Genomic DNA, 15,969 nt, shown 5'->3' with positions numbered 1-15,969 from the left:
ACTTTGAATTTCTTTCATAACAGCACTAGCAGCCACGTGAGTGAGTGCAAGCTACCTACCGACCGGAACATTAAGCTAGCCAAGACCAGCAACACAAATTAACAGACTATACAGCTGCAAGTAGTGAGTGGTGTTACAAACAAACTATACCTAACAGGTTAAATGTAATTGCACAGACTTCTCCCACTCTCATTTAGGCCAGAATTGATGGGGAAAAGTTGCTAAATCCTATTAAAACCATTGGTGGTAAAACCAAGGAAGCCTGAAAAGTAGGTGGATTTGTCGTTTTTTTTAACCAAAACTTGACAGGCCTGAAAACTCGCTAAATACAGAAACAAAGTTGCTAAATTGGCAACACTGTACTTACTGTCAATCACTCCTATGCCTAGGGTATAAGGGCAGTGTGTTTCATATTTTACTGTTTGCATTGTTTAACAGTGTAATGTAAGCATAGGGCTGTTGATGCAGAAACCTATTGTGGCTGTGGTCAGCTGTCTGAACCATGGACACACACATACATACACAGCTCTTCACAGAGTTAGGCATACATTTCAGTACTTCTCTCTGCCTTACCATCCGTTTCAATTTGTTTACTCGGAGTGGGGAATGAGAAGTGGAGGCGAGGTAAGGTGGGGTAAGAGATCGAGGGGTCAGGCGATGCTCTGATGGATGACCTTTGGCTCACCTGTTAGCCTGTGCTCTCTAGCTTCTGTTCCACAGCACCAAATGCAATCAGTGGGTTTATTTGTGTACATTATTACCCTCATATGGTACCATTGTTTAATCCGAGATATTATTCAAAGTGTTTCCACTGTCATTCATGGAGCACAATGAGAGTCAGTAGAGTACAGTATATAGGGAACAGTCACTGACTAGATATGTCTTCATGTAAAATGTGGGACTTTGATTTACACATGTTTGAGTTGTCAACTAATGTGAATTTCAACATGAAATCAGCAAAAAATTGCACCCTGTCATTGGATTTAGGTTAAAAGTTAGGTGAAAATATATGAAATTCCCTGAGAAATCAAATCAAATTGTATTTGTCTCATGGTTTGTAAACAAAAGGTGTAGACTAACAGTGAAATGCTTTTACATATGGGCCCTTCCCAACAATGCAGAGAGAAAGAAAATAGAGAAATGATAGAAAAGTAAAACACGTAACATTAAATGTAATAGTAGAGACACGATGAGTAAAGATAACTTGGCTATATACAAGGGATACCACTATTGAGTCAATGTGCAGGGGTACGAGGTAATTGAGGTCGATGATGTACATATAACTAGGAGTAAAGTGACAGTTAATAAACAGAAGCAGCAGCATATGTGACAAGTCAAAAAATATTTAGTGCAAAAAGGGTCTATGCAGATAGTCCGCGTAGCTATTTGGTTAACTATTAAACATAGTATTTAGAAGTCTTATGGCTTGGGAGGTAGAAGCTATTCAGGGTCTTGTTGGTTCCAGACTTGGTTCCAGACAGGGTCCTGTTGGTTCCAGTGCATCGGCACTGCTTACTGTGCAGTAGCAGAGAGAACAGTCTATAACTTGGTTGGCTGGAGTCTTTGACAATTTTTAGGGGCTTCCTCTGACACCGCCTGGAATAGAGGTCCTGGATGGCCTCCCGAGTGGCGCAGTATTGCAGTGCTAGGTGTGCCACTGGAGATTCTGGGTCTGAGTCCAGGCTCTGTCGCAGCCAGCCGCGACCGGGAGACGCATTACATGGCGCAGAATTGGCCCTGCGTCGTCCGGGTTAGGGGAGGGTTTGGCCAATGGGATGTCCTTGTCCCATCGCGCACTAGCGACTCCTGTGGCGGGCCAGGCGCAGTGCACGCTGACACGGTCGCCAGGTGCACAGTGTTTCCTCCGGTGTTTCCTGGCTTCTGGGTTAAGTGGGCATTGTGTCAAGAAGCAGTGCGGCTTGGTTGGGTTGTGTTTCGGAGGACGCGCGGCTCTCAACCTTCACCTCTCCCAAGTCTGTATGGGAGTTGCAGCGATGAGACAAGACTGTAACTACCAATTGGATACCACGAAATTGACGATAAAAAGAGGTCCTGAATGGCAGGGAGCTCGGCCCCATTGATGTACAGGGCTGTACACACTACCTTCTGTAGCACCTTGGGGTCGGATGGCAAGCTGTTGCCATACCAAGCGGTGATGGAGCCAGTCAAGATGCTCTCAAAGGTGCAGTTGTTTTAACTTTTTAAGGACCTGAGGGCCCATGCCAAATCTTTTCAGCCTCCTGAAGGGGGAGAGGTGCTGTTGTGCCCTCTTCACAATTGTGTTGGTCTGTGTGGACCAGTGGTGTAAAGAACTTAAGTCAAAAATATTTTAAAAGTACTACTTCAGTAGTTTTTTGGGTTATCTGTACTTTTACTTTTTCTTTACTATGTTCCTAAAGACAAAAAATAAAATAGTGCCGTCTGGTTTGCTTTTTACATTATTTATACTTTTACTTTTGATACTAAAGTATATTTAAAACCAAATACTTTTAAAAACTGTTTCTCAAGTACTATTTTACTGGGTGACTTTCACTTTTACTTGAGTCATTTTCTATGAAGGTATCTTTACTTTCACTCAAGTATGACAATACGGTACTTTTTCCACCACTGTTGTGGACAATGATAGATCCTTAGTGATGTGGACACTGAGGAACTTGAAGCTCCCGACCCGCTCCACTACAGCCCTATCGATGTGAATGGGGGCGTGCTCCCCTCCGTTTCCTTTATTCGAAATCAACTCTTTTGTCTTGCTAACGTTGAGGGAGAAGTTGTTTTTCTGGCAACACACTGTCTGTTCTCCTCCGATTAGACTGTCTCATCGTCATTGGTGATCAGGTCAACCACCATCATCGGCAAACTTAATGATGGAATCGTGCAAGGCCGTGCAGTCATAGGTAAACCGGGAGTACAGGAGGGGACTAAACAGTACCCCTGAGGGGTCCCCATGTTGAGGGTCAGCATGGCAGATGTGTTGTTGCCTACCCTCACCACCTGTGGGGGGCCTGTCAGGAAGTCCTTTGCTAAGTGATGAGCTTGGAGGGCACTATGGTGTTGAACGCTGAGATGTAGCCAATGAACAGAATTCTCACATAGGTGTTCCTCTTGTCCAGGTGGGCAGAAGCAGTGTGGAGTGTAATAGAGCAGTGTTTCAAATCAAACCAAACTTTTTGTCACATTCGCCAAATACAACTGGTAGACCTTAAGGTGAAATGTAAATTACAAGCCCTTAACCAACAGTGCAGTTCAAGAGTTAAGAAAATATTTACTAAATAAACGAACGTTTTTTTTTTTTAAATTTAAGAAAAGTAACACGATATTTTCATGAGGTATTCCACCTCAGGCGAGCAATACCTCGAGACTTTAATATTTAAAATATTTGACATTGCACACCAGCAGTTATTGACAAATAGACACAGACCCGCCCCTCGTCTTACCAGACTTCACCACCCTGCTCTATATTATCTGTGTCTTTGTTCAACCACGTCTCAGTGAAACTTAAGATATTACCGTTGTAATCTGTGATAGCACGCTCTGCCAGATCCGACAAGCATCAGAGCCGGTGTAGTAGGATTAGTCCTGTATTCGATCTTAGTCCTGCTTTGCCTGTTTGATGATACGTCGGAGGGCATCGCGGAATTTCTTATCAGTGTCTCGATTAGCGTGGCGCTCCTTGAAAGCAGAAGCTCTAGCCTTTAGTTCAGTGAGGATGTTTCCTGTAATCCATTGCTTCTGGTTGGGACATGTACGTAAGGTCACTATTGGGACAAAGTCATTGTTGTGCTTATTAATGAAGCCGGTGACTGATGTGGTAAACTCCTCAATGCCATTGGAATAACATAGAGACACACACCTCCTCCCTTGAGCTTACCTGACATTGCCGTTCTGTCCTGCCGATGAATAGATAAAATAGCTTGATGTATATTATCCATGCCCTTGTTCCACCACTGTCCCGTCGATAGGATAGTCCTGAACGATTCTCGTCCAGTTTGTTGTCCAGTGATTGTTCATTCGCCAATAGAATGGAGGGTAGAGGCGCTTTATGTACTCACCGATGTAGTTTCGTCAGGGTGCCCGTAAGTTGGCCTCTCTTATGCAATTGTTTCCTTTTCTGTGTTTCTGGGATTAGGGCCTTTCCAGGGTGAGCAGTATGTCCTGCTCCTCCGACTCGTTGAAGTAGAAATCTTCATCCAAATCGAGGTTAGTGATCACTGTTTTGATGTCCAGAAGCTCTTTTCGGTCATAGCGGAAACATTATGTACCAAAAATTAATATCAGCGCAGAAAAAACACTAAAAATAGCAGAATTGGTCAGTAGCCTGTACAATGAATGCTATCCAATGCAGCGCCATTACTCATATGTTGAAGACTTTTGGCAAATTCAATCAGTTTTCTATGATGATTCAATGGCAACGCATACAAAAATGTGTTGATATGACGTGGGAAAAGCGTTGATTCAACCTATTTTAGCCCACTGGGCTGTGTTTTTTGGGGGGAAACCTGTGGGTCTGGACAGATAAGAGAAAGCAGTGATAGTTGTGCTAAAGCTACCATGCAGAGCTTATTCCGTTAGTGTTTTGTTCTGGTCCTATGGACCGCTCCAATGCCCTGGGCACCATCACACGAGGATAATAGAGACCTGGCTAAACCATGAGACCTGGCTGAACCCAACCAGAGACAAATGTCCCCTGTCAGCAGGCACTAGACAAAGGAATTGGCTTAAATGAATGTGCTATATTAGAATCATGACTTTGTTATCCCAACATTTTCATATTTTCAAAATATGTCCTGTTCTCTCCTCTCTTTAGGATGAAGTTTCCCAGAGGCTCCAGAATGGCACATCCTGTCCATTCCCCAGTATAGTGGCCCTCCTGCAGAGCTGTGCTTTCCACATGCAGAGACTTTGACAGCTCCGTGGCATAGGCACATACTGGGTACAGACAGTAGCCTACAGGAGAACAGCATCCTTATCTTTTAGCAGTCTCTCCCTCCCCCAAAATACTACTGTTTCACAGGCCCCTCTCTCCCTCTCAGAGAGCCTCTCCCTGGAGCCATGCCCATCCTACTTAATGCCGACACCTCCTTCAGCTCCAAGCAGGAGCTCCTGGACCTCCAGAATGGCCCCATGGACCCATCCCTGGATACACCCAGCCCCTTGAACTCTCACGAGGATAGCCCAGTAGGCTCAGGCCCCGGCAGCCCTGCTGGAGAAGGCCCTGCTTGCCACCTCATCATCACCAGGGCTTCTGCCCCTCTGCCTGGACAGCTTTACGGGGTTGAGGTGCCCGCAGAGACCCCCCTAGGCCTCAAATTCATCCCCACGGACTCAGAAGGGCTGTGTGGCTGGGGGGCCCTGACGCCCCGATCCATCCAGACCTTCAACACCCCTCGCTGGGTGCTCTTCTTCCTCTGTGTGGCTTCCTTCCTCCAGGGCATGATCATCAACGGCTTCATCAACACCGTAGTGACCTCCATAGAGAGGCGCTTTGACCTGCGTAGCTACCAGGCCGGGCTCATCGCCAGCTCCTACGACATCGCTGCCTGTGTGTGCCTGGCCTTTGTCAGTTACTTTGGTGGGACGGGGCACAAGCCTCGTTGGCTGGGCTGGGGGGTGCTAGTCATGGCGCTAGGTTCTCTGGTGTTCGCCCTGCCACACTTCACCACTCCCCCATACCATGTCAGCATTCCTGAGCGGACAGGGGTGTGCACAGGGAACCGTACCAGCCCTTGCCATGATAGCGAGGGTGGGGGCCTGTCCAGCTACCGCTTTGTCTTCATGCTGGGCCAGTTCCTGCACGGGGTGGGAGCCACTCCCCTGTACACTCTGGGGGTCACCTACCTGGACGAGAATGTCAAGTCCAGCTATGCTCCAGTGTACATTGGTGAGTCACTAAGCACTGACTGTAGGACCATTGTTCTATCTAATCATTTTTGGAACGTGTATTTTCTCAAGTGTACTTTTCAGATTTTATCTGGTGCATATATTTGTCATCCATCAGAGAATAGTTTTAATTGTGTTTAATAATGTTACAATATTTCATTTTAACGTAACTAAAAACACTAAATGTACTATCAAAGGAACTGTCACCCACAAAATACAACGAACTGTAAATGACTTACTTGATTTGCTTATGGTCTAAACCAGGGGTACTCAACTCTTACCCTATGATGTCCGTAGCCTGCTGGTTTTCTCTTCAACCTGATAATTAATTGCACCCACCTGGTGTCACCAGGTCTAAATCAGTCCCTGACTATCGGGGAACAATGAAAAAAATGCAGTGGGGTTGAGTTTGAGGGGTCTAGACTTGCTTCATGCGACTCTTGAAGTGTGCTGCCAGTATTTGTGGCTGCTGTGATGACTGATATCCTGTGTGATCTATAACCCTGTGGTCACCTCTCCATTAGGTGTGTCCACAGAATGACCCACGCTGCACAGAAGCAGTAACCAGGAAGCTGTGAGACTTGTCAGTTAAAGTTATAATGACAGAAAACTAGTCAGGATGAGAGCAGAGCCTGCTTCGCTGATGTAATAGGTGAATAGATTAGACCTTTGAGAATACACATATTGGAGAAAGACTCAGTAAAAAAAGAGGTCTTAGATGTGAAAGTTAGGGTTATATCTTAGATGTGAAAGTTAGGGTTATATCTTAGATGTGAAAGTTAGGGTTATATCTTAGATGTGAAAGTTAGGGTTATATCTTAGATGTGAAAGTTAGGGTTATATCTTAGATGTGAAAGTTAGGGTTATATCTTAGATGTGAAAGTTAGGGTTATATCTAATGGCTCGGAAAGGCAGTGTTTAACTCTAAAACAATAACATCCCTGTTGATTGAGCTCGATTGTAGTTGAATGTTGTTGAACTTGGATGTTTGCGACGTTATGTCTCCACCTGAGGTTCAGCAGACAAGCCACAGAAACCCCCGTCACATCTGACGTTTCCCGTATTCACCTACCATCAAGGAGGATCGATGTCACACCCAGAATGAGGCCTACAATTTGGACCTTTTCAGGCTCCCTTAGACTTCCCATCTTTCCATTCAGCAGTTTCACCACAGACATGAATAATATGCTCTTGAATTGGGACTCTCCCCCGCTCTCCTAATTTCAAAGGCAACAGAGGCAATCGAAGACAATCTCCACCTTGTTGACCCCAGCGAGGATTCAGTGAACGCGCTCTGTTTCTGCGAGCTTATCTATCACATTTAAACAACACAGATGAAAACCAAACCATCAAAGCAGGAACATTTAGGTATTTTTACTCCTTTGAAAGGAAGTAGGAAGTCCCTAACTGACGCACGCAGCTCTCCTCTGGTCTCTGTTTCCTCAGGGATCTTCTATACAGCAGCCATCGTGGGTCCAGCAGCAGGGTACCTTCTAGGAGGACACTTTCTCAACATCTACACAGAGGTTCACATGACGTGAGTACCTCAGTTGTTCTGTCTCCACCTACCATACACCTGGACTAACCTCAGGGAGTTAGCCACTTAAGGTAGCTGTACTTACAATTTCTAGATCAGTTAGACCCATAGACTGTATAAAAATGGTTCAACTTAAAATTGGAGATGGCAGCAGGGCAAAATCTTTCTAAAGATAAAGAATAGTGCCATCTAGTGGCCATTTGTAGTGTAACCTTTGCTCAAATTCCCCTCAAAAAAGCTCTCAACTTAATTATTGCCCCTAGCACACTCTTTCTCTTCTTCATTCCTTCTTCTGTGCCCCTTCCCTGTCTGTAGAACGGACTTGACTCCAGAGAACCCTCTGTGGGTGGGGGCCTGGTGGATTGGCTTCCTTGCAGGAGGGGCAGCAGCGCTGGTCATCGCCCTGCCCATCCTGGGCTACCCACGCCAACTACCAGGTTACTTACCAATTTAGTGTCACTTCACCAGCACCACAGAGCACTAAACAATCAGATCAGCAACTACCCCAATCTTTGCCATCAACATGAATATCTCTATTTTCCTCCTTCTCTCTCTAGGCTCTCAGAAGTATGTGGCCATGCGTGTATCTGAGGCTCACCAGCTGAAAGACGGCAGTCAGGCCAGTGCATCAGACCCTCAGTTTGGGAAGTCAATGAAGGACATGCCTAGGTAGGTGACCATACACTCTAGGACACTACAGGGACCACCAGAAAGCCCTACACTCTTACTTCATAACTCTCACACAGATATACGACATACATACAATAGTGTAATCCCTCCATGCATAGCTACAGTGTTTATTATGTGTCCTGTACCCCACTTGAGCTCAGAAAGCCAGCTGGTTCTCCAGGGCAACAGGGGATTACTGAGAGCAAACAGGACAGTGATTACATTGTATAACATGGTAGTAAAGTATTTATTTTCACTGTGGCTATCTTTTCCAGGGTCAGGGATGGCCCTTTAATTAAGAAGATAAGGTCTTACTAAAGAGAACTCTCTTGCGCTCTCTCTCACTCGCTCTCTCTCTTTCCAGGTCAGTGTTGCTCCTGCTGAAGAACCCTCCCTTCCTCTTCCTGTGTCTGGCGGGGGCCACGGAGGCCACCCTCATCGCTGGCATGTCCACCTTTGGCCCAAAGTTCCTGGAGTCTCAGTTCAGCTTGAGTGCATCTGAGGCAGCCACATGGTTCGGTGAGAGACTACACCAGACAACTAACATTACCCCATACACAAACATGCACTTATAGCACATTGTATATTTGAAACACCACCTACCCCCTCCACTATATTAGGACCCTACCTCATCTACCTCTTCTTTTAGTCACACTATTACCATTTAGCTAGTTATGCTTCCATCCTCTTCCATCCTCATCCATCCTCGTCCCTCACATACACATGGGTATTAACCTTCCCTTTCCTCCCACCAGGCTACATGGTGGTGCCCGCGGGCGGAGGTGGCACCTTCCTGGGCGGCTACATCGTGAAGAAGCTGAACCTACGTTGCCGTGGCATCATCCGTTTCTGCATGGTGTGTGCCCTCGTCAGTCTACTGGCCATATTCATCTTCCTCATCCACTGTCCCAATGTCCCTATGGCCGGGGTGACCGCTCCCTACCGCAGCAACCTGCCACCGGGCCATCAGTACAACAAGAAGTACAATGAACAGTACTATGAGCAAGCCAACAACCTCCGCAACAGGTAAACCCAGACTAGGCGCAATGAACAGACAGACCATCGGTGTCCTTTATAAGGATTGTTTGACATTATTTCTGTAATGTTACATTATCATATGGTAAGGATATTTAGGTGAAAATCAGGACGAGCTCAATTGAATTGTGAAAATCTTAAGAAACTAAAAAAAAGCATACAGAGTAGCCCACAGTAAACAACACAAATGACTCAACATTAAAGCAGCACACATTAACACTGAGTTGATTACACATTAGTTGATGCCCTCTGGCTGTGGAATACTAATAAACAGAGAGGAAGCAGAGGGATTGTACAACCCACCAGGGGAGGAGAGGAGGGTATGCTGTTTGACAAGTATTTTACAGTCTAAAACTTTTAGTTTGTCAGCTGCATGTCTCTGCACAATGTGAAAGACAAGACATTCCCCCTCAAGGAAATGAATATATTTAGCTAGTCAACAACTAGACCAGCTCCGTATTGTCCTATGCCAGTTCCATTCCACGAAACGATCAACAGTTAGCCATGGTACAAGTCTGTTTAGGATACATACCGCCGAATAGTTTTGCAATGACAGAGTTTAAGGAGTGAAGCGTTAGCTAAGCAAACTGGTTTGCAGGCTAATTAACATTAATAACACAGTAGAATAAATACTACTTCATACAGAGCAACACATATTAATCATGGATGTCATAGAAAATAACCTTTCAACTCTATTTCTCTCTCCCTCTCTCAGCTCTTTGTTGGGGGGCAACCTGACGGTGGGGTGTAATGCAGATTGCCACTGTTTACGAGAGCTCTATAACCCGGTCTGTGGAGCCGACGGTGTGATGTATTACTCCCCATGCCATGCAGGATGCAGCACAATCAACCACACAGAGATCTCAACAGGCAGACAGGTAATGAAGCAAACCTTCAGCAAAGATCTCACTTTGGTCAGAACTCAAATTGTAAAAACCGATGGGCAGGGTCTGTGTAACCTGTTAGATGAAGATGAATGAATGAAGATGCATTAAATACATTAGTTAAATTAGATACATTAGTTAATGAAGATGAATGATAGCCAGTATACATGTCATGCCCTGACCTTAAAGAGCCTTTTTTATTCTCTATTTGGTTAGGTCAGGGTGTGACTTGGGTGTGCAAGTCAATGTGTTCTATTTCTTTGTTGGCCGCGTATGGTTCCCAATCAGAGGCAGCTGTCTATCATTGTCTCTGATTGGGGATCATACTTAGGCAGCCTGTTTTCCACCTGAGTTTGTGGGATCTTGTTTTTGTACAGTTACTGTGTAGCCTGCAGAACGTTACGTTCGTTTATCTTTTTGTTGTTGTTGTTGGTGTTCATCAAAATAAAGTAAGATGTACGCTTTCCACGCTGCGCCTTGGTCTCCATCTCTAAACAACCGTAACAATACAGTTGAAGTCAGAAGTTTACATACACCGTAGCCAAATACATTGAAACTCTGTTTTTCACAATTCCTGACATTTAATCCTAGTAAAAAATTCCCTGTTTTAGGTCAGTTAGGATCACCACTTCATTTTAATCATGTGAAATGTCAGAATAATAGTAGAGATAATTATTTATTTTAGCTTTTATTTCTTTTATTTCTTCATCACATTCCCATTGGGTCAGAAGTTTACATACACTCAATTAGTATTTGGTAGCATTGCCTTTAAATTGTTGAACTTGGGTCAAACATTTAGGGTAGCCTTCCACAAGCTTCCCACAATAAGTTGGGTGAATTTTAGCCCATTCCTCCTGACAGAGCTGGTGTAACTGAGTCAGGTTTGTAGGCCTCCTTGTGCGCACACGCATTTTCAGTTCTGCCCACAGATTTTAAAATAGGATTGAGGTCAGGGCTTTGTGATGGCCACTCCAATACCTTGACTTTGTTGTCTTTAAGCCATTTTGCCACAACTTTGGAAGTATGCTTGGGGTCATTGTCCATTTGGAAGACCAATTTGCCACCAAGCTTTAACTTCCTGACTGATGTTTTGATGTTGGTTCAATATATCCACATAATTTTCCTTCCTCATGATGCCATCTATTTTGGGAAGTGCAGCAGGCCCTCCTGCAGCAAAGCATCCCCACTACATGATGCTGTCACCCCCATGCTTCACGGTTGGGATGGTGTTCTTCGGATTGCAAGCCTCCCCCTTTTTCCTCCAAACATAACAATGGTCATTATGACCAAACAGTTCTGTTTTTGTTTCACCAGACCAGAGGACATTTCTCCAAAGAGTACGATCTTTGTCCCCATGTGCAGTTTCAAACTGTAGTCTGGCTTTTGGAGCAGTGGCTTCTTCCTTGCTGAGCTGCCTTTCAGGTTATGTCGATATAGGACTCATTTTACTGTGGATATAGATATTTTCGTACCTGTTTCCTTCACAAGGTCCTTTGCTGTTGTTCTGGGATTGATTTGCACTTTTCGCACCAAAGTACGTTAATCTCTAGGAGACAGAACGCATCTCCTTCCTGAGCGGTATGACGGCTGCGTGGTCCCATGGTGTTTATACTTGCATACGATTGTTTGTACAGATGAACAGTGGTCCTTCTGTAGCACAGTTGGTAGAGCATGGTGCTTGTAACGCCAGGATAGTGGGTTCGATTCCCGGGACCACCCATACGTAGAATGTATGCACACATGACTATAAGTCGCTTTGGATAAAAGCGTCTGCTAAATGGCATATATTATTATTATTCAGGCATTTGGAAATTGCTCCCAAGGATGAACCAGCCTTGTGGAGGTCTACAATTGTTTTTCTGGGGCCTTGGCTGATTTCTTTTGATTTTCCCATGATTTCAAGCAAAGAGGCACTGAGTTTGAAGGTAGGCCTTGAAATACATCCACAGATACACCTCCAATTGACTCAAATGATGTCAATTAGCCTATCAGAAGCTTCTAAAGCCATGACATACTTTTCTGGAATTTTCCAAGCTGTTTAAAGGCACAGTCAACTTAGTGTATGTAAACTTCTGACCCACTGGTATTGTGATACAGTGAAATAATCTGTCTGTAAACAATTGTTGGAAAAATTATCTGTGTCATACACAAAGTAGATGTCCTAACCAACTTACCAAAACTATAGTTTGTTAACAAGACATTTGTGGAGTGATTGAAAAACGAGTCTTAATGACTCCAACCTCAGTGTATGTAAACTTCCGACTTCAACTGTAAGTGTTGACTTTGACTGACTGTCTCCTCTGTCTGGTGTGTCCCTGTGCAGGTGTACTCGGGCTGCAGCTGTGTGGTGGGTGGGAATGTGACATCGGGGCAGGAGGGCTTGGCATTGGATGGGAAATGCACCAGCTCCTGTAGCCACATGCCAGCCTTCCTCACCTTCCTCTTCATCATCATCTCCTTCACCTTCCTGTGTAGTATACCAGCCCTCACCGCTACCCTCAGGTGGGTACGGATCAGACAGACTAAAGAGAGAGAGAACTCAGTGGTATAGTCCTGTTATAACAAGGCATGAGAGAGAAACCTGTGTGTGAACTCTGTCTCTAAACTGCTCTCCCACTCCAGGTGTGTTCCAGACAACCAGAGGTCCTTTGGACTGGGGATCCAATGGATTGTGGTGCGAAGTCTAGGTACTGTATGCTCTTGCTGAATTTGATTTGATTAATGGCCTTGTAGCCTGACATTCCCAACAACAAGCATTATATGATGTGATATGTGCTTCCTGAAGGTGGGATCCCAGGCCCGATAGCATTTGGCTCCGTGATCGACATCTCATGCCTGCTGTGGGAGGACCAGTGTGGAGAGCAGGGCTCCTGCCATCTCTACCAGAACTCTGCCATGAGCCGCTACACCCTTATCGCTGGCATCATCTACAAGGTAACTCAAGGCCTACAAGTTGTCTGTGCTGTTATCTACGCCTGTTGCAGGTGGAGGATTGTGTTCAAGGATTTTCTTTATACTCGTAACCATATCAAATGTTTGTTTAACTGAGAGAGAATTCTATTCTCCCTACTTTAACTGTAGTGCATGTCTCATTCCCTCCCTCTTTCTGTCAGGTTCTCGGCACGCTGTTCTTCCTGCTTGCCAGTGTTCTGTACAAGGCTCCTCCAGAGTCGCCCCAGAGCAGCTGTGAGAGCACTGACCATGGGCCGGGGGACAGCGGGGGTGAGACGGGGGACCTCCCCATCAAGGACCTTCCACCAGAGATCATCGCCAATGTACACACCAGGTTATGATGACTTCAGACCCCACCCACCCTGCACTACAGTGTGTATCACCCCACATCTCACCGCACGTGTATGTTGGTGTGTGTGGCGTACCACTGCTTCCCCCACCACTGCCAGCCCGTCTCATAGCCACTCCCAACACATAGACACATCACCCCAGGGCATGTCTCACCTACTGACCCCACGTTCATCCCATCGGACTGCCCTCCACTGCCAGCCCACTGAACTTGGGGTGTGTGTGATGTGATGAAAGACTAGGGTCACAGATAGGGTCAGAGGTTAATCTGAGAAGTAGCTAAGAGGTTTCTCCTGATGGCCTTTGGGATTTAAACCAGTCCAAAATCGCAATTTTAAATGAAGATTTTGTTTTGTTTCCCAGTCGGGTCTAAAGGATGGGACATAGGGGCTGTTTGTATAGCTTATGTCATGCCATGAGTATGAAGCATTCCTTATGAGTGTTGAAAGAGGCATTTACACCCGTAAAACAACCCTGTTGTCTTGCCCTATCACAGATACATATTTTTTTTTTAAATCTACACTGAAACAGAATTGAAATACAAAGACAAACATAATTTTCATATCATATAAAAACTATAGACCAATAGTATTTAAAGGCACTTACTGTTATTATAACTATACATATTGAAAAAAAATAACACACATATATTTTAACAAATGGAAGAGCACACACCTATTTATGACAGCCTTTAGCACATGTATGACATTGAATGACCTGTAGCAGGCTGCCATTTAACAGAAGTGAAGACAAAACCCAAGAGGCCATGAAGATGATGATGCTATGTCATCCTGTCCACTATCCACCAACTATTTTGTATGAAGGGGTAATACCAAGACCCTTTTTCACAACCAGACACATTGCTGCACTTTAAAACTAATCAGCTCTGATTAATTTAGACAATGGTATTATATGAGAGTTATTCTGGCAGTGTATGTCGGTTGAAAAAATTGTAGGAACAATGCACTAATGGAATGAGTTGCCATAAAAACAAGAACAACAAGCCTCTTATCCAAACCTACAAGTGTGCCAAAGTAGCATTGCCCCAATCTCTCTTCTGTTTTGTGATCTAGATAATTTATTTATGATGGAAAATAAAAGCACAGATTCTCATAGTCTTTCAATTTGTTGTTTTCCGCATGATTTGATATTGTCCAGACATATTTGTATAAAGATGCTGTAGTTAATGATTTACACTGAAAAATGGACCCACAGAAGTTTACCATGACAAACAATCTCCCCTAAAACTACCCTGTTCAATAAAGTGTTAAAATATAGTCTTTGTTGTTTAATGTAACAGTAATGACACTTTACAACTTGTTGGTAATTTGCATTTCTCATGTTTTTGTTTTAAATGTATTCATTTGTTATGGACCCAAATGCCTCCAGATCAGCTCTCCACCATTCTCCAATTGGGGAGAGCGGGGCTTGACCGCCATTACAGAGTATGTGTAATCACAAGCATTCCTAGTCTTATTGTTATGCCTCCTCACTCCCTAGCACTTCGTAAAATTAGACTTTTGGATTTTGTTTTGGTACTTTTGTAAATGAAATGGAAACGTATGAATTTTATTAAAATGTTTCTTAAGATGTCCTGTTTTTTTAAACAACAGGTGAACAATGGAATCATTTGTTTTGTTTTAGATGTTTTATCAGTATTTGAAAGTATTGGATGTGTCTGCTCACTTCAAACTCTCTCACATGTACCACATACAGTACCAGTAAAAAGTTTGGACACAGCCACTCTTTACATGGTTTTTATTTATTTTGACTATTTTCTACTTTGTAGAATATTAGTGAAGACATCAAAACTATGAAATAACACATACGGAATCATGTAGTAACCAAAAAGTGTTATATTTGATATTTTTCAAAGTAGCCACCCTTTGCCTTGATGACAACTTTGCACGCTCTTGGCATTCTCTCAACCAGCTTCATGAGGTAGTCACCTGGAATGCATTTCAATTAACAGGTGTGCCTTGTTAAAAATTCATTTGTGGAATTTCTTTCCTTAACGCCTTTGAGACAATCATTTGTGTTGTGACAAGGTAGAGGTGGTATACAGAAGATGGCTCTATTTGGTAAAAGACCAAGTCCATATTATGGCAAGAACAGCTCAAATAAGCAAAGAGAAACGACAGTCCATCAATACTTTAAGACATGAAGGTCAGTCAATACGGAACATTTCAAGAACTGAAAGTTTCTTCAAGTGCTGTTGCAAAAACCATCAAGGGCTATGATGAAACTGGCTCTCATGAGGACCGCCACAGGAAAGGAGTGACCTCTGCTGCAGAGGATAAGTTCATAAGAGTTACCAGCCTCAGAAATTGCAGTCCAAATACATTTTTTTTCACAGAGTTCAAGTGACATACACATCTCAACATCAACTGCTCAGAGGAGACTGTGAATCAGGCCATGGTCGAATTGCTGCAAAGAAATCACTACTAAAGGACACCAATAATAAGAAGAGACTTGCTTGTGCCAAAAAACACTTATAAATATTTAGAATTCAAGGCACACTACCACAGCATTCTGCAGCAATACTCCATCCCATCTGGTTTGCACTCAGTGGGACTATCATTTGTTTTTCAGCAGGGTGGCTACTTTGAAGAATCTCAAATATAAAATATATTTTGATTTGTTTAACACTTTTTTGCTTACTCCCTG

General features: G+C 44.0%; 1 protein-coding gene across 9 annotated transcripts in view; it reads left to right on the top strand.

Annotated features, from left to right (window-relative positions):
• LOC118361058 (solute carrier organic anion transporter family member 4A1-like) overlaps positions 1-14,892 on the top strand; it is a 43,984-nt gene extending 29,092 nt beyond the window's left edge. For 4 of the 9 annotated variants that reach the window (XM_052482833.1, XM_052482832.1, XM_052482831.1 and 1 more), the window contains exons 2-13: positions 4,127-4,197; positions 4,805-5,878; positions 7,324-7,414; positions 7,730-7,851; positions 7,972-8,083; positions 8,448-8,602; positions 8,839-9,109; positions 9,834-9,996; positions 12,326-12,504; positions 12,625-12,689; positions 12,788-12,936; positions 13,116-14,892. In XM_052482833.1, the coding sequence (XP_052338793.1) occupies positions 5,050-5,878; positions 7,324-7,414; positions 7,730-7,851; positions 7,972-8,083; positions 8,448-8,602; positions 8,839-9,109; positions 9,834-9,996; positions 12,326-12,504; positions 12,625-12,689; positions 12,788-12,936; positions 13,116-13,295 (2,316 nt within the window). In that variant the 5' untranslated portion in view covers positions 4,127-4,197; positions 4,805-5,049 and the 3' untranslated portion in view covers positions 13,296-14,892. The remainder of the gene's footprint in view (positions 1-4,126; positions 4,198-4,804; positions 5,879-7,323; positions 7,415-7,729; positions 7,852-7,971; positions 8,084-8,447; positions 8,603-8,838; positions 9,110-9,833; positions 9,997-12,325; positions 12,505-12,624; positions 12,690-12,787; positions 12,937-13,115) is intronic. The other 5 variants (XM_035740797.2, XM_035740795.2, XM_035740794.2 and 2 more) reach the window with 2 other exon arrangements.
• The last annotated feature ends 1,077 nt before the right edge of the window (positions 14,893-15,969 follow it).

Source organism: Oncorhynchus keta, chromosome 28, assembly GCF_023373465.1.
Source record: "Oncorhynchus keta strain PuntledgeMale-10-30-2019 chromosome 28, Oket_V2, whole genome shotgun sequence".
NCBI classification, from domain to species: Eukaryota; Metazoa; Chordata; class Actinopteri; order Salmoniformes; family Salmonidae; genus Oncorhynchus; species Oncorhynchus keta.
The sequence above is the reverse complement of the archived record's forward strand: the minus strand, read 5'-3'. Positions and strand labels throughout refer to the sequence as shown.